The sequence below is a fragment of the Argiope bruennichi genome, chromosome 10 (genome assembly GCF_947563725.1).
Source record: "Argiope bruennichi chromosome 10, qqArgBrue1.1, whole genome shotgun sequence".
NCBI lineage: Eukaryota > Metazoa > Arthropoda > Arachnida > Araneae > Araneidae > Argiope > Argiope bruennichi.
In genome coordinates, this window is record NC_079160.1 from 83,961,026 (window position 1) to 83,988,601 (window position 27,576).

General features: G+C 28.0%; 1 protein-coding gene across 2 annotated transcripts; it reads right to left on the reverse strand.

The window, feature by feature from the left end:
- Positions 1–9,227: 9,227 nt before the first annotated feature.
- Positions 9,228–27,102, reverse strand: LOC129988024 (reticulophagy regulator 3-like). 2 transcript variants are annotated; one of them, XM_056096102.1, is made up of 8 exons: positions 26,710–27,102; positions 22,942–23,048; positions 22,795–22,825; positions 19,401–19,527; positions 18,390–18,474; positions 17,325–17,423; positions 14,564–14,770; positions 9,228–11,378 (listed from the first exon to the last, which is right to left on the reverse strand). In XM_056096102.1, the coding sequence occupies exons 1-8, from the start codon at positions 26,928–26,930 to the stop codon at positions 11,008–11,010; spliced, it is 1,248 nt and encodes a 415-aa protein (XP_055952077.1). In that variant the 5' UTR covers positions 26,931–27,102; the 3' UTR covers positions 9,228–11,007. The 2 variants fall into 2 exon arrangements, with proteins under 2 accessions (XP_055952077.1, XP_055952076.1); XM_056096101.1 differs by having other exon boundaries at positions 14,564–14,782; positions 26,710–27,101.
- Between the last annotated feature and the right edge of the window lie 474 nt (positions 27,103–27,576).

Genomic DNA, 27,576 nt, shown 5'->3' on the forward strand with positions numbered 1-27,576 from the left:
AACTGAAAAGTGCTTTGTACTTACGAGGGGCGTCAAGGATACATTGAAAAATGAATACATATGTACTGTTTTAATACTGTAATGTATTATGTAATTACAAAAGCATAACTGTAAAACTGCACCTTTTTAAAAAAACCATTTAAAAAAAAAAAAAGAGCGGCAGGCGCGGATAACCCGCCCGCGGATAATCGGGAGTCTACTGTAATAGCAAAAAAGAAGAAACGCGAATGATTCTATCAAGTGGGAAGTTACACAACTCGGCTCTGTTTGTTTATATTACTCTTACCCCCCCCCTCCCCCGCAACAGCTGATGAGTAAAATACCAAAGTGAGGTTGAATATGAGCAAACTGAAGGTCAGGATACTAAAGCTATATTTATTTCAAAGATAATGGACGCAGGGTGCCATCCAGTGGCGTTTAAAAATTATTCCAGTTTAAAACGCAGATATGCATCGCCGTCCCATGAGTTTGATTTCCAGAAATGCGCACGGGTGTACGCCCGGCTGTGGGAGACGTTCACTGGTGATGCATATATGACACGCCCGTCGCGAAAGACAATTTAGTTTCACATTCCAGCTTATTTTTAACATGATAATAATAAATTTTTAATTAATATTTTTTTTATTTTATTAACTTTGTGAATATTTATTTATTTTTATTTATCTACTAGTCGCTTTTGATGAACAGCTAGTTCGTTGCGATCAATGCTCGCTAAAGTTTTAAATTAAATTTTATATGTAACTTAGTCTCGTAATAGCTCCTTCAACAAAATGTTTTTAAGTTACAAATTTTAATAGTCTTATGATTCATGCTATTATAGAAACTTAAACCGTTCTGTTCATCATTACTATGTATCTATATAATTTTTTGTCAGCTCCCGTAAAATGCAAATTTTAAATTAAAGTGGAAGAGATTAAACTTCAATTCATACAAAATTCCTTCTTGCGCTATAGAATATTTTTCTTAATTTATGAAATATCTCATAGATAAAACCAAATCTGACAAATTAAATTGTAAATATAACAAATTTAGACAATCAAAGTTTTTTTTTTTTTTATATATATATATAATCTTACTGGCCAAAAAGATTTGGAAAAACTCTGGGCACTGATTGAATAATCTTCTTTGCGACGGCTGATAGAGTGGTCTAAAATCGCACATTTTTAAGAGATAGTAATATTCAAATTTTCTTAACTCACTCAGTTCAGCTGGTCTTTGGCGACCAGCTGGCTCGGTGGGAATATTGGTTAGATTTAATCTTCTTTAAATCGTGTAGACACAAATCGTAAACCGCCAAATTATCAGATATTAAAGCTGTGTTATTTTAATTGTTTCTTACGTATGTTTTTTCATATGTTTTGCTCATTCTGAACTTGAACTATCGAATGAAGAATAATTCTATGACATCATGGCGCTATTAAAAACGTAAACATCTCGCTCCTCTATTTTCTAAATTTCGCGATATTCTAATTTCATTTTTTATAATAATAAAACTACATAGATTTTAAATAGAAACCTTGCTCTTGAACTTTCAAAGATGAAAAAAAAAATCATTGTTGAATCAGATAGTTCCTGAGTAGACAGTCAATGAAACAATAAAAACGATTTGAACTTCAGGATAACAATGTAAGCTATTGTTTTAAATTAAATAAAAAGAACACTTTTAAAGCAGCGAAAGTGATCTCAAAACTTTCTCCCAAACTCTCTAATTAAAGTGTTTGTTTCTTATGGCACTTGCCACTGACAAGCCCGCTGTTACGAAGACAGCGATTTAAGCCTGAGGGGGACGTCTCTTATTTTTTATAGCAGCGCCAACTACGGCCAAGAGTACGACTTTGCTACTCACGCATCATTCATTCGCTTGCACAACCCCTTTTTACAGGAGGGCACATTCACACATCTCACAGATAGAACAACAACCATGCCCAAACCGGGACTCGAACCCGGTACGCCCAGATCACGGGGAAGACGCGCTACCCCCATGCCAGGACGCCGGCCTAATTAAAGTGTTATCCTAGATGACGTCTTTCATGGCATTGGCGTGAATTTATCATTTTTGCTGCATCTGTCGTGTGACCCTTGGCGATATTTTTTTTTTTTTTTTTTTTTTTTTTTTTTACGATTACTCCCTAGCATGCAGTTAATAGTATCCGAAAATCAAATTTGTGTTTCAGGCAAACTTTTTGCAACCGATTGAAACAAAAATTTTACACAGAGCCACATTTGTAGCTACATGATCACATATCAAATTTCACACATTTAAGTCATTGCGCTTTTGAATTATCGCGTTTGAATATTTCCGAAAATACAGACTGACAGCCGCTCAACCCATAGTTGGACTTGGACCAAAATTTGACGGATGTCTAGACTATATACACTGATGTGCAAAACTTAAGCAACGATGTAAATTTTAAGTAGGTAGCCATGAAATTGCAGAAAAGGGTTTATTGCAATCAGTACAATGAACACACAATTCAGTAGAAAGATGCTGCGTATGTAAATGTCAAAAACAAAACATCACAGGCGACGTGAGTGTACTCAAAGCACATACAGTCAGCGCGCGCAGCTCAAGACTGCAAGGAAAGGAATTACGTAGGCGCAATTAAAGACATTCGCTGCAAGTGCAAATGAGTTCAAGCGTGAAATATGGCTAGAAGAAATCACCCGGACGACTTCACAAGTGGAAGAATAATCAGAAAGCTGGAAGAGGGGCGCAGTTTGATTAGTGTATCTGAAGAGTTCGGAATCAACAACAGTGTCGTTTCGCACGTTTGGGAAGCCTTCCAAACCATAGGTACAGTTGTTAGAAAGGTTGGTGATGCCTGCCCTAGGAAAGCAACTGCAGTGGATGACCGATATATATGGTCCTGCAGGTGAAAAGAGCCCGATACCAGTCAGCAAGCGCTACTGCTCAGCAACTGTGTACAACAACAGGTCGACAAGTGTCGCGGTTTACTGTGGCCAGACGCCATCACAAAAGTGGCCTATTCATCCATTGTCCTGAATGCAGCATTCCTTTGAAAGTTAGTCATCCGTGGCACTGTTTAGAATGGTATAAGGAGCACAAAAACTTGACATCTCATCAATGGAGTCGTGCCCTTTTTACGGATGAGAGTCGTTTCAATGCCACAAGTGATTCTCAACGCTAGTTGATTTAGAAAAAGGTTGGGACAATATTTCATCTCAGTAACATCACGAAAGGAGACTACTAGGGTGATCCTGTCTTCGGGGAGGCATTATGCTGAACGAGCGGACTGAACTCCACGTTTTCAACAGAGATTTTGTAACCGGAGATTGCTATTGTAAGGAGGTGATCCTTTCCCATTTGAGTGTGTTCCGAGATGCTATAGGACTAGACTTCGTATTTATGGATGACAATGCACGGCCACACCTGACTGCTGAAGTTCAGCAGCTACTGGAAACTGAAGATATCACTCGAATGGATTGGCCACCATTCTCTCCTGATTTAAATCCCATAGAACATGTGAGGAATGCTTTGGGGAGACGACTTCCGGCACGATTACATACTCCGGGGAACATCCTAAAACTAAAACTGATACTGATTGAGGATTGGGCACTCTTACCTCAAGAACTGTTGGACAATCTGGTGCTGAGTATAGAGAGATGGTGAGAAGCAATCATTGCAGTAAGGGAATGGCATATCCCATACTACGGAACATCTGCTTGTTGTGCAGACAATCATGTGTAGAGATACTATGAGTTCAGTTTCTTTTCCACCCATTCTATATGCATTGTATTCATTTTTTGCGCTACTAAACTTTCGTGATCGTTTAAATACAAAATGCTGTCTCTCATTTCTGAATTTTATATCTCTTAGATAATTTCTCGTGGAGTTATGGCAAAAAAAAGCACCTGTTGCTTAAGTTTTGCACACCAGTGTACGTTAAATCTAAGTACCGAATTTCATCTATCTAACTCTTCGTTTTATAGTTATTGTGTTAACTTTGATTCGGGCAGACGGAGAGACAAACTTTCCTTGGGCGGATTTTGCTCAAATTTTGACAGAAATTTGCAATTTGATCTGAAAACCGTATACCAAATTTTATCCGTCTAGCTCAAAGCATTTTTTGAGTTATCATTGTCACAGACAGACAGACGGACATTTTTGAAAAATATGTTTTACGAACTCAGGGAAGTCTAAACGAAATTGTCAAATATCGAGTTCACATTTTTTGACGATTATTATACTTCGTACACAAGATAGTAAAAATTGCCAACTTAAGCAAAAATTCTCATGACTATTAAATTTGTTATCTTAAAAAGATATATTTTTTTTAAATTTTCAGACGATTTAAAATTTGATTTTACGCAATGTTTTCAGAATTTATAACGGAAATACGCCAACATTTTGCCTAATTTTTAATTATTTAAAACTATAATTAAAATTTTTTTAAAAATTGCTCTAAGATGCACATTAGCTTTATTTCTAACTAAATAAGTATTTCTTGGCTTAGAAAGAAAATATAACTGCCATTAGCGAAGTTTAATTTTTTAATTTTTTTCATATAAAATTTCCAATGCTAAAATAATATTTTTTTCTCCTCATTTAAGATTTAGATAAAATTCTAATCTTATAAGTATAGATATTTTCAATATTGTTACGGAAATTCCGGTTTTCTTTCCCTATTTGTTGGTCGATGAAGAAACTCTTTTAGTAACAAATGACGGCGTTTATTAAACACGAAGACAAGAATACGTAGACTACAAATATACAGCCGAGACGAACACAAGCAATACACAGCAGCACGCTACAAAAACAGTAGCCCACAAGTAGTAATGATAGTAATAACAAATACAGCACAAAAGCAGCTAGACAGAATTCGGCAGGAGGAAGGAATCTACGTAGCTTCTTCATTCTCCAAACGCCTGCAATTCTCCTCGCTTTAGCTGTATCTAACTGCCGACTCACTACTACACGACTGGCTACTCCACACACGACTCGATGCTGCTTCCACAATAAACACCAGAATTTGGCACACAACTCTTGCCCTTCGCCGGACTGATTCAACTACTCTCGATAGGCTCTTTCCACAATTACGACTCGTTTCACGACTGACCGCAGCTTGAGACTGCCGGCCTTTTATAGTTCACGGGAGATGGGCAGAGAAGATTCTGGAACACTCAGGCATATCTCGGTTCCTATTGGCTCAATCGCTAAAATTCTGGTAGTTTCCAGCATTAAATATTTTGTCGCCAAATTCGTCACCGAATGGTGGCCAAGTTTGTCGCCAAGCTCTAGGATTACTGACTCATCACTCGATCAGCATCCAACAGAACTGATCGTAAAACGGTTTTTCCAGAGATTGAACTAACCGTACTAAAAAGCAACATTACAGATTTGTAACAATAGTCTAGAACCATAATTTTCTTTTTCAACTTTACACACATTATTTTGGTCGTATTTTCAACATTCTAGAAAAATTTCGACAAGCAAACGATTAGAAATAGGCCTTTACATGCCTTTAACTTATTTGATAGAAACGAGTCTAAGCAATGTCATGCCATGAAATCAAAAACAGTGCGATATCACAATAGATATTGGTTCCTTATTATTAATATTTTAAAATTATTTAATACTAATCGCCTTTAATAACTAGTAGGTTAATTTAGAATACTGCTTGTATTTTATTTCAATTAAATCTCTCATTTGATATGTATGATTCTCTCAATAAAGCATTATATTGTGGCAGACATTAAAGGCAAATCATTTTAATGGAATATCACCTGAACTTCCAAGCTTTTGTAATGGACAGGGGCAGTTGCGAATCCATGTCAAAAATCCTGAAAATAGCATAAGTAAAAATTTGACAGAATTTCGAATAATTCATAATGTTATTACACATACATATATGCATGTTTTATATTCTCATTAGTAAAATAAAGAAAACGATTTTGAAAATAATGATGATGATGTCGTGTCCACGGAAAGAGGGTGCAGTAGCTTCTAAGAGTAAAGACCCCTGAGCACCCGAGGGCAGAAGTCTCACTTCTAGCTCATGAAACTCACACACATTCGCTTGCACAACCCCTTTTTACAGGGGGGCACATTCACACACCTCACAGATAGAACACAGATGAAGAACAACCATGCCCGAACCAAGACGCCCAGATCACGAGGAAGACGCGCTACCCATATGCCCAGACGCCGGCTTTGAAAACAATAAATCACTTAATTAATGACCTTAATTTTCAATAATTTTGTGATCGTATTTTTAAACAATTTAATTCAGCAAAAAAAATTAAATAAATGCAATTTTGAAAATAATTACTCATTAAATCATTACAAAATATTATCTAGCAATTTCTTTTCTCAACATTTTTTTAATAATTGCTAAATTTATAGTACTTTTGGAGAATAAGTGAAAGTTCAGTTTGATGAAGGTATTCATTTACATCTTGCCGCACTCCATTAGAACCTAAAATGCTTGCTAAAACATCCTTATTAACAGACATTGGAGAACTGAAACCAAAGAACGATAGGTTCATGAAAAGATATTATAATGGAGCATTTAATAAATTTTCCATAAAGTTTTGATCAATGGAGTTTTGTAAATTCCTGACCCCCAAATCTTAACATGCATTTTTTTAAAAGAATATTTCACAATCTGCAATACATATAGGCTATTATTCAGTACAGTGCTTATCATTCAACATAATGTAGATCATATAATTAAACCAATTTTCAAAAATGGGTCCATGAAGAAAAGAAAAATAAATTTCACTAGTTTTGTAAAGATTAAATCATTTATTTTCACTTCTTTTGGATTGAAGTATTCGCACTAGAATAACAATACTTTCAGTTCCTATTTAATAACTAAATAATTATTAAACAGGAGTTTAAAAATGCCTGATTTTGTTGTATGTTTTTTTTATTATTGATTTGATTTTTTTGTCTATGAAAATTATACTTAAAAAATTATCTATCAATTCACCAGAGCAATGAAAATTGTTGTCCCACAATGAAGAACAAGATTCAAACTGCGAAACTATGACTTTCAAAGGTCAGCTAAATTTGATAGAAATATTTAACTAGATGACATTTTTTTCAGCATGCAGTTGGTTCATAAATACATGTCTCTGGGAATACATCGGAATTTCTTTTCTTAATAACTCTGCTAAGATTCTTAAAAAATTCAATAAATATACTTATCCAAGTAAATACAAGAAAGATTAAATAAGGAAGATGATTCTCGAAATTATTTTCAAAATTAAATGAAACTGTTATGAAGACATACCTGTTCCAGAAAGAATAATATCAAGGCCTAGTCAAGAAATTTGCGAATCATTCACCATCTCAGATAGTGACGCCCCACCCCAGGAGAAAAGAAAAATGGAGGGGGAGGGAAGAAAACTGACTTTGCTAATAAAAAATATATCAATTTCTGTTTTTTAGGATTAAAATTTGAAACTGTTTTATTTATTACATATGGCGAGTTATCATTCGAAGAAAAATTTACTTAGGTGATCATAATGAAATCCCAAGTCTAATCGGATAAAATTCGAGAAAGTTAGAGGGTTTCAATAAAAAATTAGATATTTCAGGCATCAAAAAGTAAAAATCTAGAATGCAATCATCCCTTTATAGAGTCAAATCCCCTGACATCACAGTAGTAACTATCAGATAATCCCCTGATAGTCAGCAGTAACTATCTGATAATTTGCTTCTAATTGCACAATATCTTTTCAACAATGTAATTTCACTTTATTCTTCATATAAATTGTACATATAACAACAGAATAAACATTTGAAGAAAAATAAAAACAGCTGGAATTTCATTGCAAAAATAAAAATAATTAATCAAATATTAAGGATTTTTTTTTTTTTAAGAATTATCAAAATTGGGGAAATACTGCACTACATTAAGATCATAAAGTATAATTAAAAGACCATTTAAAACAATATGCATTTATAATTTTTATGCAATATTTTCAAAAATTATAGTGCAGAAATATCAAAATCTCAATTTTTAATTAAAGTTCTCATAAAAATTTCAAGAAAAAAATTTCTAAGGTAAGCATTTCCATATTTGAAAATATATCTGTGCCAAATTTCATAGCTTTAGATAGATCAGACAATTTGAACTGCAGTAGAAACAATTACCACAGATTAATATATTAAGAGAGAATTAAAATATACAGCCATTTTCAAATGAAATGGCGACTCAGTTTTGAATGAAATTTGTGTCAGTCAAATGAATGTGAAAAAAAATGAAAACACTTCATGGTTAAATTTCTGTTAACAAATGGATAATTTTTGTTAACATTTTCATGGTTAACAGAAATTATCCAAAATATCTTTCAGTTCCATTCCTTCTTTTATTTTTTTGTCATTATTATCTTGTCAAATATAACACATTTTATGATTTATATTGAACGGCTTTATAAATGTAGTTTGTGTTTCTTTGAGAGAGAAAAAACACTTTCTCAAAAACTGTTGCCATCAAAATTTATCGAGAATTCATTATATATATATATAATGCAAATAGGAGAGGGAAAAAATCAAGAAGTCAACTCACAATAAAACACATGAAATATGATTTATTTATAATGAATACAAAAATTGGCCCAGATTCATATTTCTTCAAAACAAAACTACTAACTAAAAGCTTCAAATAAAATTAATAAATGTCAAAAACAGTAGTATGAAAAATAATAAATTATTACTAGAGCTGAAAATTTTAGATAGGAAATAAAGTTCATGTAACAGATCAATGGTGAAGGAAGAACAAAGTTATCATCCTTAAGTTTAATAATAAAAATTAAAAAAACCTGCTCAGTGTTTTATAAATTTTAAGACACATTTAACATCACAGTTTATATTAATTCATTTGGTTAGCTAAAAGCTTGTGAAAAATACTCTACCTGTAGATATTTGTAAAAAACAAGCAATTAAGAGTTATTTCTAATTCTAAATTTAATAGCACAGCTGATACATCATTAAAGCTATCCAAGTTCTATAGTTTCTCACATAATAACTTATTTCATTATAAAATCTCATGTAATTATAAAAATAATAATTTAAAGAAGCAGAATTTAAACCATGCACCTATGATGCCAAGTAAAAGATATTTTATATATATGTGCCAAATAACTTTTTAAAAATATCAATATTTTAAAAGCTACATTAATTACATAAAATAATTTCAGATACATCAAGTAATAATAAGTTTTCAAAGAGAAGTACAACAGTCTTTGTTTCCACTCAGTGTATAAAAATGGATATCTATAAAAAGGGACTAAAACCCATTTCATTGTTTATGAATCAATAGCAATCAGGGCCACAGGAGAAAAAACATCAACCTCAAGTTAATGACTAAATACATAGTTGAAAGTACTCTACACGTAAGCTACATGAGGCAAGATATATATCACAAAGATAAATCTATTTTCGAGTTTGTCTTCTTATTGATTAAAAAAATTAGAGAAAATTAAGAAAATTAGAAATCCCTCAATATCGCTTAAAAAGTTCTTACTTAATGTGGAAAAGGAAGAAAAAAAAATGATTAAGAATCATCTGTCACATTTCCAGTAGCAATGCTATTTATTATTTTTTTCCCTACCAAATTTAATAAAAAAATTACAAAATAATTTTTTTATTATTCATAATAAAAAATTCAATAAAATAACTTGAAAACAAAATCTCACTAAATTTTTCACAATTCTGTTCAAGTGAAAGGAAACTCAAATCAAATAATTAGTTTCTGAATAATAACATCAATATAATCATGTGCTTTTGAAAAGCACTGCTGTGCTTTTTGTTCTCAACTATAAAATATGAAAGAAACAACAACAGTAAAATAATAAAGCTAATAATCACAAAAGGAAGTTTATCTGTACAATTTTAATACAAACAAAATAAAAATTTCATCACAGCAGGCTACTGTAAAAGAAAAGAAAATTTTGACTACAACAAATAAATAATGAATAAATAATAAAAGAAATAAATGATGAATTATAATTTGCTACAAGTGCAAGATGCCAGGTAACACACGAGTGTAATGATTGCAGCAAGTGTCTTGTCAGCTAAGTACATATTAACTATCATAAAGTGGCAAAAGAATTTGAGTTTGGTAACAAAGGGAATAGGATCTGTGGAAAATTTAGTATGATGTGATTGATCTACTAAAAAATTATTTTGAAACTATTGCATACTGTTCACAAAGCAGACCAAATATAAAATAGATCAAATAGAAAAAATCTATATTAATTCATATACATATTTACAAAGCGTAAATATATCTTTACTTTAAACATTTGTCAAATTCCTAAACGACAATATTATTTAGAAACCATGCTTAAAACTGTAATGAGTGTAAACTAAAACTATTCAAACTTTAAAAAATTTCTGAAATATATATAAAAAAATTTATAATAAAAAAAACTTGAAATTTTTTTTAATGTGTGGTATGACCACATTTCTCGACTGATAAAAGTAGATAAATAAAGTTAAAGATACAGAACAATTCAACTAATTTAATGCCAAAATATATATATATATTAAAATTATAATTTATTAGTCACTTCTGTAAGACCCTAACCAATGAAAAATTATGAACTTTTATTTTAAAAGTAGTTAAAAAAGTAAAAACATAAAAAAAAAGAAGTTAAAAGAAAAGAATTCTTAATGTTATAAAATATTTAAATTAATCTTCCTGGGTCTTTAGATTAGGAATATATTCTTTCGTAAAAAGAATTTAAAAAAACTAGAAAGTTTCTTTTTTTTATAGCTCCGGTGTCATACCACTGGAAATTGTTCTCATCTTTCACCATCAACCCTCATCCTCAAACGAACAATGACAAATACAATTAGGAACTTTTTAAAATCAAAATTAGAAGGAACTTTGTTCTTTTTTTTTTTAAATCCATATAATTGCTAATTTTGTAGATCAATCACATCTTTTAAAAGAGCTAAAAATACTGAAAATATCAAAGAACAACAAAAAATATATATATCACTCCATTTATGGCGCTATTAAAAAACATATTTCAAGTTGGTATATCAGATTCTTCTAGAATCTCAAAGTCCAACAATTCATCTTCTACATCACTAGAAGACAGTTTTTGTTCGTGAGGGACTACTTTCTTATCTTTTGGGTTGTCAGAATGTTGTGGAGATGGCACTGGGTTTTTATTGAAAGACAGTCCTTCTGTGAAGACATCACTATCTGATTCAGAACTATCTTCTTTAAAGTGGGTAAGGTTGAAATGCATTTCTGCCTTCTCAGGCTCCTCTGCAGTAGGCACAATATCTTGAACTGTAGGCACTATGTCTGAAATGTCCTCTTCTATGTCACTTTCGCCTTCTTCTTCAACACTTGGAAAGGCACCAAGGCCTTGATAGAGAGAGAAATCATCACCTGGAATTGATATAAGGGAATAATTATATAACAAAATGACAAAAGACAGAAAAATGGCCAATATTATATATATATATATATATATATATTCATATCTTTTATGAAAACAAATATATAAAACAAAAATACAGCCTCGAAACATGCGAATTTTCAGTAAACATAGCTGAAAAATGACATATTTGTCACATAGATTTCAGCTTCATAGGGTAAAGTTGTAGTAATTGACTCGTCATTCGTTGATTTATTCACTCGTTTTAGTATTCCCATATGAGAAGAAAATTTCATTTGGGGTCAATGTGCATTGCCTGAGGACCAGCTATTATAAAGAAATTGGAATTAAAAAGAAAAGAAAAAAAAAACCCCTTAACTTTTAAATTCTTCTGAGATTTCAAAAATATAAATGTAATTTAAAAATAATGATAGAACTTACAAAAAGGCATTAAATCCTTTCAAAATATTTGAATAAATGCTGTTGGTTATTTAGCTAGACATTTAATCTTTAATTACTTACTTACTTATAGAAATGTAATATGCTTAATGTTAAATGTATAATACTTAATGCTTATAGAAATGTATTATAAGTTTACACAAAAACTGATGAAACTAAACAAAATATTTTGTTTTTTGTTTGGTTTAATCATCAATTTTTCTATAAACTTTTAATACATTTCTATGAGCATATTTTCTTCTTTTTTTCAATTTAGCATTTTTTTTTTTCTTTCTTAGAGGAGCCAGTTAGTATATCCCTCTCCCTCATATATAACCTATGAGAAGATGCTTACAATTTGGGTGAAAGAAATACATGATTTCCTCATGAACGGCAGTCACAGTGAATTAAAACTAAAAATTAGTGTCCCAATTTCAAACTTCTCAAATTTTGCAACATAATAATTTTTAGTTGTTATCAGATAGTGTAACAAATAATTCTATAGGCTATAAATGATCGCATCTTATACAGAAAAAATGCAAACTAAGGCTCTTAGTCTCCAAATTCTAATCCTGAATTATTACTCACAAAACGCTGCTCATAATACAACAAAATATTCTTTTATAAACTATATTCTATAAAAACAATTCTTTTATAAATAATCTGGAAAAATATTTGAATAAAAATTGGAATGATATTTCATTCATTGAAAAAAATTTATGTGAAATATATAAAATATTAAAATCAAATTTAAATACTCTTTAAAAGAAAGTTCCATAGATATCTAATCTTTTTTCAATTTTCAGCTCTTTGACTACAGGATTTTCTTTATACTTAAAATAAATTAAACATGAAGAAAATCAACTTAGCTGCTTGCTTTAAGCAGAATGAAAATAATTAGATTTAGCCAATTATGTAATGCAGAATTTTGAAACCAACAGATACATATGTTGTTTTATAAAAACTGTAGACTTCTTGATTAAAAATAAAATATATTAAATCAGCAATAGTATGCAAGATATGTTTAACAGCAAGGTATATTTTAAAGCGAAATCAAAATTTTTGGGACCCCCCCGCCTCCATAAATTGTAGTTTTAATGGTTTAGATCAAATAAATAGCTTTTAAATAAAGTAATGTTGAAAATTATGATGCAAAAATTTATCAGAATTCTTCTTCAAGAATTCTTTCTAAAAGCAAAAGCTCGAAAATAACATTTACAAAAATTATGATAAATATAATTTAATAATAACTGTTGTTTCAAATAATAATATTAAAAACAACGAAACATTCTACATTAGAAGCCACTAGAGTAGCATATGGCCTTTTTAGTGGATCATAAAATACTAAATAACAACAATCTATATATTTAAATTGCCTCCATAAATTCTCAATTTGGTTTTTAAAAATTTAATGAAAACAAGAAAAAAAAAATTAAAAAATTTCCAACAAAATTAGCAAAAATACTATTTTTTAATTGAGAATATTATCATTCACATAATAATGCTTGCTTTTTCCCTTCCCTCCCTGGCTTTTCTTTTTTCCTAAAAATGTAAATTACATTTTAAATTAAAGGTAATAAAAACATTCAGCAGAAAATTAATTAATTTATACTCCATTTCAGGGAAGAAAAAATTTATATGCTTATTTAATTTTTTACATAAATATTCAATAATTTCTAACCATAAAACTTGTTTCACAATAACCTGCATGAAAATTAAAGCACAAGCTCTAATGCAAAATATGTTTCAAAACAAATGGCATTGACAATAACATAAAATGCTCAGAGAATTTCAATTAATTGTCTGATAACAAGCATTTAAAATGGATTTATTTCAATGGTATATATATATATATATATATATATATAAGCAGAAGGCATGTTTGAAGACATTGAAGTGACATTTTGAATTTTTAAATTTGTTTTAATCCATCCAGGGAAGGCATAATATATTTACAAGAAGGTGTAGACAAAACACGTCTGCCACAGGGAAACAAGAGTATAAGTGGAGAAGAGCGAGAAATAAATTATCCCTCCTCTTATATAACATGAGATTTCTATCGTGCGTCAATTCAATACATGTACTGATCTTTGAGAAAGGCAACGGAGGGATCATTTTCACTAGGCACATGGAACTGATGGTGCATCATTTTTGCAAAGCTTCAGTTGAATTAAATAAATAGAAAAAGTGGAATGGGATCAGGAAATAAGAGAACACTTTAGAATGACTTTGACATAGGCTGAATTGGGACAAAAAAAATGGGAAATTAATTAGGATTAAATTAAATTTTAAAATATCATTACATATATATATATATTCTAAATTCAAATTACTCATTTTTTAACAACTTATTAGCAACAAATCACATTCTATTTCAATAAAATTTTAAATGAGCTAAATAATCAAATCAATCTGGCATTTAATATTATTACTTATTTAAACCTACTAATGAAAAAAAAATAGCAAAATTCCAGTTTATAACTGATTAACAGCTTATATATATAAGATCTAGCAGAAGGACAAAAGATTTCATTCTTCAAGGACAACATAAAGATAATCATACTATCTTGGCATATCTATCTTGACAGAGAAAAATATACGAGAAAATTATTTAATAATTATGGCTCCTGGCTTAGAATATCATTGATAGTCATTCATAAAATAAGTTAACACTCATCCAATTTTGCATACAAATTATTGTAAAATAAAACTATTATTATATTTCAGATAAAATTAACTTTTTTTTAAATTAACTCACTCTCATTAGTGTAGCTATCAGTTCCAAATACTGGGAGACTTTCATCATCTGCTGATTCAGTCAGTACAGCACCTGGACTTGGAATTTCTGGTATATCATCTTTTAATGAAAGCTGCCGTATAATGTCTGCTGAGATCTCTGGAACAAATTCTTCAATGTCACTGTCTCGATCAGATAAACCAGTAGATTTTGAAGCAGACTGTGAAACTGCAATACAAACTAAAGAACTGTTTAATACCGAAATTTAAGTGATAAATATAAAAATTTCAAATATTAAAAAATATTTTTTTAAATAGCCATATTTTGAAAAATGTTGAGAATATTGCAAGTATATTTTAACCTATATTAAGTTTTTACTTAGTGAAAATTAAGGATATTGGTTTTCAGTACATGTTAATTTATATAAAAAGAAGAAAAAATTTCAAGAAAAACAGTTAATTCCTATAAAATGAAATTAAATTTGAAAAATCTTGTAAAATAACTTTTCCAAAATCAATTATAAATAAAACTTTTCCAAATTTACTAAGTTATGTGCGATATGGATTTTCGCATGATGAACATCTTTATGAGCAATTATTTTATTAAATTTCCATGCTATTTTCCTTTCAAAACTGTTGAATTACCATTTTTTTTTTTTTAAGAATCCCCCCCCCCCCATCTTTCTGAATGTCAGAAATTATTATGTCAATAGAAAGAATTTTAATAAGAAATTAACACAAAAGAAGAAATTAACTGGTTATTATTACTGAAGTTCATCTTCCTTATCATAATATATACAAATAAAAGTAAATCTAACTGTACATTTTATTATCACATGATAGGTATAAAATTACTTCAAAAATTGTGTACAGATAAAAGACTAAGAATAAAAGGAACAATTAGAAGCAAAAACAGTGTCGGATTAAAAAAAAACAACATAAAATTAGGAATTTTAAAATATTAATAACATTTTAAAAATATTTATAGAATGATAAACTTTTCTTCTCTTCACAAGGCTTGCATTACAAAAAAATTTATTGCAGCTTAACAATTTAATTTAAAAATTTATATTATTTGAAAATAAAAGGTAATGGGTTGATTTTGAGAAATCAGACATGTTTTCAATTGTTGAGATGTAATTTGATTTTAAAAATTATTTCATAAGAACTCATTATATTTTAAAATTACTGTTCTAGAAATTAAAAGTGCATTGAAATCTTATTTTTGCATCATCACAGATTTGGAACTTTTCATTGAGCAGGAATGTGAAATGTAATCATTTTATAAGATTCATAAATTCCCATGTTTACATTATTTTTAAGCTAAACAATATAAAATAATATTATACCGTACTACTGCTCTGTGGTTACTACCAACAATTTACATTTCACATATTGTAAAATCATAAATCACACACAAAAAAGCTTATTTGAGAAGATGATTGCAGAAATTAAAACAGTAGATAAACTATTTCAATAGAATTCATAAAATGAAAGGGTATGACTTAAACCACTTATAATTAATAAAAATTTACTTTGCTTACATTTAAAAAATATCCTTACTAATAATTAAAGAGAATGTATCTGTGTATGAGGGCAAATAGACCATTAGGCCTTCTCGAAGTTATCAAACCAAAATTGACAAATACGCATTTTAGAGAATGGAAATGTGCAACATAAATCTATCTTTTTGAAATTTTAATTAGAATTCCAAATAAGCAAATCTTCCATGCTTTTTCACCAAAATTGCAAAAAATTTACAATAAACAATGAGTCTTTGTATAATTTAAAATTCAATTTTTAATCACAATTATTTTAAGTTTATTTTTTAAACAACTTATTTTACTGTCATAAAGACACTATCATTTTCATTGTTGCTACATATATTTTATAATACATTTTTCTTTCATGTTGATGATGAAGATATGGTTCATTTTTCCATGATAAGTAGTTTGTATATAAAGTATGTTTTTTTTTTAATTAGCTATTTAATATTTTGTAATACTTATGGTTCAATTTCAAAAGTAAGCAATGATGAAAAACTTTTAAAATACATCTATTTTTAAATTCCAATTAAATTTTATATTCCAACAGAATAATATAAAGTTCCTAAAATTCTAAAGCAATTAAGAACAAGAGAAGCCATTAAAATATTTAATTGAAAATTCCAGTAATCTTCACAAACCAGATTACTAAATGCAACTACTACAGAGTTAATATTAGATGCATTTTAGTTAAATATTAGTTACAGGGTTGTTATATAATTCTTAAAAATTAGATGATTTATTTTAAAATAGAAATTCACTAATTTTTAAATAAATGGCATCTCTGATTGCAATACTTGGGAAAAAGTGATAATTTTCCCAAGGTGTAAAATTAAAAGCAATCATTCATACTTCTTAATATAAAATGGTCATAATGAAGAGCGAAATTACAGTTATAGATTATATTTATGCTAACACAGTGAAGAAACACTTTGTAACTTTGAACTATGGTCAGATGATAAGAATGACACTCATTTAAATCACTCAATTCCAAAGAGATTATATTTAGAAGTAAAAAGAGTATTTTGCAACATATTTCGATTGAATTGAATTATTTATAGGATAAATTTCTTGATATATCACAAATATTTCATCAAACAACAAATTATCAAACATGAAACATATCTTAAGAATACTAACAAAAGAAAACCAGGAGAAAAATTATTAATTTAATCAGTTTAAGTTTGAAACCAAATAAACAATAGCAAAAGAAAAAACAATAATAGAACAAAATATTACTTTGACTATCAGTTTCAGCAAAATAGTCGATTATTTGATCGTAAACTGTCGACGGAATCAAATGCAGAGCTACCCCAGGACCAAGAGTTAGGACTAACACTAAGAAGAAGAAATAATAATAATAATAAATAAATAAATACTTATTATACAGACTTCATCAAATACATAAATTACGAAAATACAATTTAACTTAATTCCATTTAAACTTATTCTCGATTTTGATTGGATTTGATATAGCAAAAAATAGTCTTAAATTAAATATTACAACTGCTCATTTAAATTCACTGACTATGCAATCATAATTGTACTATGTATAATTCAAATCAATTAATATAAATTTAAAAAAGTTTATTCAGTACAATATTTTATATAGTTTTTATCATTGCAAGAAGTTGTTCTGAATTTATAGTTATAAATGAATTAAAATCTTGGTTAATTAAGAGATATCTGGAGTCCCTAGACAAAGAAAAAAATCCATAAGGAACTTCACATTTTCACATACCTAGCAAAATATAAACAAATTTAATTAGGGGAAAAAAACTATTTTACATTTTAAAAAACCTTTGTATCGTATTATGTGCACGCAATTTTTTAAAATTAATTCTTGCAAATTGAATAATCATATTGAAATCGAGATTAATTGCAGCTTTCTTTTATAGTGACTTAATCTTGGTTTTTTCAGCTTCCTTTTATAGTGATTATAGTGACTTAATCTTGGTCATTTGATCCAAGATGGTCAATGAATATATGGTTTTATTATTTTTTTAATGAATTTTAATATTTAAAAATTTTATTCCTTTACTAATTTTAAGGTTTACAATATTGTAAATCAGTACAATGCAGAACACTAATTTATACTGACGTTACACAAGAAAATGCCAATAGTTGAAATATCTAGAAATTCCTCTAATTACTGACGACTATTCATTACTTAAATTTGCTCATCAATATCTTTAGAATTGTAGCTAGCCTTCAAAAATTTTGATGTATGAATGGAAGTTAAAATATTCTTTTTAATGAAATACATTTAAATAAATTTAAAGAGTAAAAAAAGCTATAAATTACCTAAAACATAAACAATAAGAACCCCAGGAAATATTTTTCCAATAAAGGCCAGAAAAGAAAAGAAGCCACACATCAGAGCACAGAACTGCAATATAAATTTATTTACATTATATTGCAATATAAATAAATATATAAAAGTATTAACTGAAAACATAATGACCTTTTTAAATCTTAACTAGATACATAAGTTTTAACCACAACTAATCTAACTAAGTCAATATTCAATATATAAAAAAAATTAAGTAATGGTATAAAGCTTAAAAATATGAAACTTTAAAATTAAAATATTGATTTCCTATATACATCAGTTTGGTGGTTTAATAATAAGGAAACTACCTACGACTGCTGGATAAAGAAGAGGAGGCGAGAGCAAATTAAGTCAATCAAAAAGTTATCAGTCTATTTGCCAAATACATTTCTAAAAAAATTCTATCAATTAAACAAAATTAAACTCTATAAAAGGCCAGGATCTGTTTCATTGCATTCACTTAATAATTAAAGTATTTATAAGCAAATATAAAAATAAAATTATTTATTGTGTTCCATAAAATCTATACATTTTCACAGTCACTGAAATAAGAATAATCTAAGATAAATCATTCTTATGATAACAAAATGAATACTTTTTTTGAAAGATGGAAATAAATTGAAACAAGTTAATATAAGAGGAACCTCATAAAGAAAACAGTCATAAAAAATCTAAATTTTAAATGCTGAAAAAAAAAATTAATTATATTTGTGAAGGCTATATACTCTTTAGTACAGTACAGAAATATGAAAAATAGGACATTTCCAGATGTATTGCCATACTCCTCATTTGACCACAGATGAAAATTAATAGGTTCACATCCAACAATTCTAAAGTAACTTCAAATTGGAAATTAATCTAACAAATAATTTATCAAAAATTTATTGAAGAGTAATTAAATAGAGAAAGGGATTTATGAAATTAAAAATACAAATAAATTTATGAATTTAAGATTTTAAATTATGTACTGTATACTATCTTACCAAGCCACGGTTCTCCTTCCTCAATTTCCAAACATCTTTCCAAAGAATTATCATTTTGTCAACAAAGTCATTCATATAACGGCTTATTTCAGGAACACTTAAAACTTCAGGATTTACAGTAGTCCAACTATAATATTCAAATACAAATACATAAAATTTCAAAAATATTCAAGACACAGCATTATAAAAATAACATAAATGCAAATATATGTGCGTGGAAAAAAAAAAAAGAAAAAAGCTTAGGAATTTATCTGAGAAAGTTGAAAATGAAACATTATAAAGTCCAACTTTTGCTAACCCAATTAATTGGTAATTTCAAAATAATGGTACATTTCAAATGTCAATGCTTTTGTAAGCAAGCAAACCTTTGAAAAATGTCATATGATAGGATGGATAATAATTTTAAAATGCAATTTAATTTTTACTGAAATATGAAATTGCATGCATATGTTTTGATTTTAAATTATCAAAACAATTTATCATTTATTTAATTGTATTGATAAATTAAAAAACAGAATAAACGAGCCTTTTCTATATTTTCCACAACTGGCATTACAAAACATGAACAGCAAGCTCTAGAAAAATGTTTTTAGTTATCTTTATGACTTTTCTATATTGTTCCTCTACTAATAATAAAGAAGAAAGTTGGCACTCTATAGATCAGGCAATTTCACTTAGATCTACCAAACTTGGCACATACATACTTTGGAAGGAGGGAATTAGTATTTCAGAATGATACTTTTTTACCAACTTCATTAGAATTTTAATTTAAAAAAAAAACTTAAATTTTGGTATTTTGTTAATTTAACTTCCAAAAATAATGCAAAAATATGTTTTAACACAATTTCAAATTTTTTCTAAATGTTCATAATTTTATATATATATATATATTTGCTTAATTTCTTACATTCTTGAACTGAGATTCACTGTTTATATTATTTCACTAAGCATTCAATTGCTTGTTTTTCTTATATAGTTGAAAACAAATGAAGATGGATTCTGTTTAATAAATGTATAGTTTACAAAAGAATAAAAAAAAAGTAAAGTAAATACAAAAGTAAAGTAAAGTAAGTAAAAAAAAAGCAAAAGTAATACCACCAGAGTTATAGGATAGATGAACCAAAATTTACATTTTTAATAGCACTATGTAGTAATGGAATTGTTTCCATTAGAAAGGTTCATCTATACTTATAATAAAGCTCAATGTGTGTGTGTTGGCACTCTACAGGCCAGGTTATTTGACATACAGCTATCAAATTTGGTACATGTATACCTTAGAGATTGGGAATGTGCACCTGGGGTCCCTTTTTTTGAAATTTTAATTATTAATTAAAAACTAACTTTCCCGCCAAAAAAATCTTCCGTTTTCCCCACCGCCAAATGAGTAAGGCTTTAGTTTTTTTTTTTTTCTCCCAACAGTAATGAGGCTAGGGTTAACATTTTTCGGCGGAGTGTTTTAAACGATTCTGTTTATTTTCTTAATGTTTTATGCATTTAAAATTAAACATTGTTAATTAATCCATGTTTCAGATTCATTCTGAAGTACTTTTGAATTAAAATAACACAGAATAAAGGAAATTAAAAATGTATAATCTGCATAGCGTTACCCCAACTGGCGTAGAAAAATTCACGCATTTGCGTTACCTAACTGGCGAAGAAAATTCACGCATGCGCATTGTTCTGATTGTTGTCATGACAACCACTATCAACGGATGATTTAAATTATTTTTAGGTTAGTTGCATGCTTTTGTAAGTAAATTGTATTTATGTTAGTTATATATTTTTTGTATATGCTTATAGTTTTAAGTACATCGTTTTTTAAGTATTTTTTTCCTGTTTTAGACCGATTATTTTAAACGATTCATTTTATTTTCTTAGTGTTTGATGCATTTAAAATGAAACATTGTTAATGAATCGATCTGTTCATGATGAATCTGAGAAATTTTTGTTCACAAATTCTTGAGATATTACATAAATTAAGAAAGATATTCTTTAGTGACCATAAAGTTTAAACGCTCAGTGACTCTATTATCAGTAATCGTATTATTAAAAAAAATGCTTTGTTTCAGTAAAAAATATTATTATATTAATTGCAGATTAATCATTTACACTTTAATTTAAAGCATAATTTCTACAAGGGGTAACAGAAAATTAAAGATATACATACCACGCTATGACTGAAGGCCTTTATAATATTATGAGTGAATTATATGACTATCAAAATTTGAAGTTTTAAAATATTTTGCTGAAGAATCTATTAAAGTTGGAATTGCGTAAAATATTTAATAGTACGACCGGAGTATTCCAGTTCAACCTATTTAATTATTAAAATTTAAACGAACATTAAGATTGGCGAACCGGCTGGTCGCCAAAGGCGGCTAGTGTATACAATATATGCAAGACAATGAAAATAACATAGCATTACCGTTAGAAAATTTCGTGGAAACGTGAACATGAACCTATGGTTTTGATTTATCTGCTATAAAATATAAACAATATTCATAGTGAACCAGCAATCACATGAAGATACTACTATTTAACAACAATTATTGATACATCAAGGCATGAATAATGGACTACAAATGCTGTTATCTCAACAGATGGCATCAGAAAATTTGAACCCATAAGTTAGAAATTCAATTATTCAGAAAAATCTTTAATAGTATAGTGATGCCTCATTGTTGCTGCTTAAAACAGAACATACTGCACTCAACAATCAATTATACAGTTTTTGTAAAATTAATATCAAATTTCTTTTTTTAGCAATAAGATAAAAGCTACGTATCCTTGTTTAATTTCTACAATAGTTTCTGATATTTCCAAATTCATTCAGTTTTAAAGTTTTGAGTATTTTCTGTCTTTTAACCAAGTGCTTTTAAAAATTTTATTCAAATACTAAATAATCACACAGATCTTATTAATTTTTACCAAACAGGCTGAAATAGTAACACATTGTTCTCTTCTATTTAAATGTTTGAGTATTATATTGAACTAATTCATTTTTATATTCCTTTTAGAATTATTTTTATTGCTATAATTATAACTGACTTTTGATTTGTACATTATGCTTCCATTTTGCAAATTTAAAATCAAGTTCATATTTATATACTTTTGCTGACAAATAAATGCACTCAAGAATATTTCATGCATTTCTCCAACAATAAAGCAATTAATGCTGTTTAAAAAATATATAGAAATGTGACTTTTGTTTCATTTTTCTAATAAACAATTCTCTAATTCAATTTTAATAAGTTTAGTTTTCTTAATTTCTGTACTTTTAAATCTTTGAGATGTTATGAATACAAAAGACGATTACAACTTCATAAATTTCCAAAATTAATAGTTAATTTCGCAAAATATTTTTTATATAAATTAAGTAATGTGATAAACAAACCTTTCTGTATCTTCACCCTCTTGAGGAGGCACTAAAATAAAGCAAATATAAATTTTTATGAAGCAATTTTTTTTCTTACATACATTTATTCAAAATTTGTACATTAATTTAAATTTGTCAATAAATAATAGAGAATATAATAAGTACCTCTGATTTCAGGCCAAATTTGGTTTACCCATGTTCTATACAAGAATAAAGCCAAGGCAAAAATTGATACAATTGAAAAGAATCTACGATTCCATGAAACAATTAACCTAAAATACAAATGTAAAAATTAGAGGAATTTCAATATAACATAAAAACATAAATAAACTCATGTGAAGAATTTTATTTCAAATTTTTATAATGTATATGCAATCTTTTCTCATAAACAGTTGCATATAATAATCAAAAAGAAATACAATCTGTTTGTAAAATGAAGCTTATTAATATCACTATTAAAACCTGAAAGTTCTTAGACTTAATAATTTTAAAAAAATCATCATTGCAGTAGGATATGTAAAAATTCCATTCCAGTTAAAATATTAACTGAGGGCAAGAAGGGGTGGACTGAACCAGCAAAATCAAAAGTTGACAGTATCAGAAAAGCTCGGTACAGTATCATTAGGCCTTCAAACAAAGTTATGAATATAATCCTAAAATGCATAAAAGTATGTAATTCAATAGAAGGCATTTTAAATAAAAATAACTAATATTTTGCAAAATAAAATTTGTTTAATTTTAGATGGAATACTCATTATAATTCTATGACATTCTCTATAGAGTACAGCTTTTAGATAAGCTTTAGAATGCATATTACATAATCAATTATGATACAGATACTCGCAACTTTTATTTTGTATTACCAATGATTAAATGAAATATTTTTTTCAAATACCAATTTTTTAAAAAAATATTTATAAATTATAGCTTTTTCCCCCATCTCCTAATAGTACTTTTACAGTAACTTCTTCTATAAAAGCATTCTCTTTTGGTATAAACGCTTTAAAGTTAAAAAAAAAAAAAAAAAAAAAACTATTTGAAAGAAAAAGATTATGTTAAATTTAAACTGATTACATAATAATGAAGCTCTTAATCAGGATTGTCTGAAATATTATTACTTTTATAACTTATCTAAGGGCTTAAAAGAAAATATTTACAATGGCTATTATCCAAATAAATTACAAGTTGAAATATAACTTATTATAAAACTATTCTAGACAAATCTGTTTTCTACCAACATATATTAAAAATCAAATATTTTCATCATCAAATTGAAGAAAAATCAGTCAATCATGCGTCAATTTCTCATGTATTACTGCTTTGCATACAAAATAATTTATGTGGTATAAGAGAATGATTTTTAAAATTAAAGTGAAATTATTTCTTGATTAAATGAAAGTGATCATTTTAAATTGTAATTATTACAATAAACAAGAAAAAAGAAACTGCATTCTGTTAAAATAAATTATTACATTACAAATGGTCTAAAAGGCAAATTATGTTGTTCAGTTTTTAATAACAAACAACCAATTCTGTTTGAAATATTAAATGCAAAATAAACAACATTGTAATTCATTTCCAACTGCATAATTCCAACTAATTTTTTAATTGTTAAGAAATAAAGATAATTTAAATTTACATTCAAGAGAGCAAAGCAAGCTAGCCCCACCCTGCCACAGCATTTCGGGACAATCATCATGACAGCATTAACTATGTATGAATTGATTACAGTACAACTCCTCCCATAGGAAGCATATTTTATCAATAGAATGAAGGTCACAAACCAAATAGGAGTTTTCATTAATTAGTCCACAGACTGACAGTATCCTTTCAATATCATTACATTTTTAATATTTATGTAAGGTAATTAAATTACATTACAATTGTTAAAATATCAGATACAAACTGCTTGTATATATTTTTTATATAATTCTTTTTATTAAATATAAAAAAAAAACTATTTTTCAAAACAAAAAGTATTATAATTTGCAGTCCTGAGAAAAATATCTTTACTTTTATTTTTATTTCTTAGTCTGTGCAACTTGTCTTTATTTTAAAATCTATATCAGTGTACTTGTTGCATTCATTTCAGACAATGACAAATGTATTTTGCAACTGAAGTTTTACGATATTGTGATTTTTCTGATTGCCAAGTTGGATTACTTTATATAGATTATTTTCTCTAATTCAGTCATTTTTTTCTCTACCTGCCAGCTATCAGACCTCTACTTACTTAACATTCTATAAAATTTTGTTCAAGAAAATTTTACATTATTTTCAAAGAAACTGATTCAAAACACTTTATGGAAAATTATTATGACAAATGCTATGAAACAAATTATGCTTAAAGTATTTTTAATATATTTTACATAACCAAGCATAAATTATTAAGATAATATCTTACCAAAAATTTTAATGGCACTGCATATTTTATCAACAATTAAAAAAAAATGTAAATGTGTTTACATTTGATATCCATATTGTGCGTCCTTGATCATCGCTGTTATCACACATATTACATAAAGAGTTACAATATGTTATTTCAACAACATACTGATAAGTAGGATCAAGTGCGATTGACAAAGATTCATAAAATTTACAATGTAGATTTTATCTTTCAAAAAAATGTCATGCTACTTATTTATAATGTAATGATTTATAACCCATAAGACTCTTAAAGTTTACTTTATAATAGAGTTTAAGTAAATTAGTTCAGTGTTTTGTTTTAGGGTTATACTAAGAAAACTTATATTATTATATCTATTTAAATAGTTATGGCTAGTTTGTACTGCATTTTATAATACTTGAATGCAATATTTGATATCTTTTGTTAATTATATATTTATTAATACAGAAAATGCATTCAGACAAAAATATGGAGGAGGGGGAGATTATAAAAAGGTATTTTTTTTCATCATTCTTATTTAATTTAATATTTATTAAAAATCTAAAAATAATAATTGCTTAATAGATAAGTTTTATTAATTTTTAATACTTCCATTTTATTTCTCCTACCTTTGACAACTAATGCTGTTTACTCTATGCATTAAGCCACATTTTTAAGTAACCTTTATAATATACCCCCCTCCCCCCAAAAAAATGAAATAATTCTTTTATTATGTTGAGAACAGATGAAAATTTAAATAATTACTATATTTATTAAGAAACAATGAAGATGTTGATGAAGTCCATTTTGGAGAAAATGAAAAGTTTAAGATGGTAATTCATAGCATTAAACATATACTTTAAAAAATAAGAATAAGCCAATATGAATACAGCATGTGGAAGAATACACAAAATAAATTCTCAAAGTATTTAAACCCCTCCCCCCCCCCAAAAAAAAAATTCTTTTATTAGGTTGACAGCAGATGAAAATTTAAATAAATACTATGTTCTTTATTAAGAAACAGCAGAGTAGATATTGCGGAAATCCATTTTTGAGGAAATGAAAAGTTAAATGTAACTCATAGTATTAAGCATAAAAAAATAAAACTTTCAATAATAGTTCAAACAGCTCAGAAATACTAACTAACTAATAAATAAATGAAAAAGAAACAGATCTTAACACAATTCTTACAAGTTTGAATATTATGCATAATTTGTAAAACATATAAAAATCTATAATATTCAGTAATTTCAAATTTCTATAATAATGAAATCATTAGCATTTTAGAACATAGTTTAAAACATAACTTTTCATAAAGACATTTTTAACAACCTGTAAAGATGATTGTCATATTTTGAATAATCATTAAAATAACTTGACCTAATTGAAGATATCGATTAAAATTTATACCGATAAGGAAAATAAGACGAAGTTTTCAGACAACGCAATACCAAAACAAAAGTGTCCCATTAAAGAAACGGGAGTGGATTATTATTTATTTTACTAATAATTACTACTAGTTGGGCAGATTATTAAAAAAAACATACCAATAAAAAATATTGAGAGTAACAAACGCTCCGGCGCTTAAATACGGTCGTTCCCAAATAAGAAGACTCTGTAACGACACAACGTACGTCTCAAAGGGACTCAAAATAGAATTGAAAACATTTGGTCTTTGCGATGGCGAAATATCTTGCTGCGTTTTAGAAGAATAGAATCGTAAGACACAGTCGTACGGTTTCTTCAAAGTTTGTAAAATAGAGCTCATAACTACAATTAGGTTCGGATCGTTGTTTCTCTATCAATGACGAAGTTTTCTTTTCACTAATTTCACCTCAAACCAGACATAAACACCGCTGATTAACGTGTCACGCCACAATATTAAACCAAACAGAAAACACAAACAACATCAACACGCTTTCGCATTATCACTGCTCACATGACGTAAAGGCCTTACCTTCAGCAAGGATTAATTCTATTGGTTAGCGATGAAAAGGAAGATTTGAGAGAATGTTGCCAGTTTTGTTTATGAATTATGAAAAGAATTTAGTCATTCGAATTATTCAGAACAAAATAAAAAGGAACAAAAAAATGTGTTAATATAAGTTATTTCTGAAAAAAGGAAAAGAAAATAACTTTCAATTTTATGAACCAACTACAAAATATTTCTAGAATTTTGATATCGAGGGAAATAATAAATTCATTTCGCATAGACAATTCCGCGTTTATTAGTCCTTGACACAATTGGAAGCAATTGATATGAATGAGCTTATGTGACGTAATTAATCAGTTGGAACATTGCGATAATATATCAGACAGTCCTTAATGATTTGACATAATTTCCAAGGAAACTTTTTTTTTAAAGCGTAATCTCCAAACTTTTTTTTTTTTTTTTTTTTGTTATTTTAAGTACA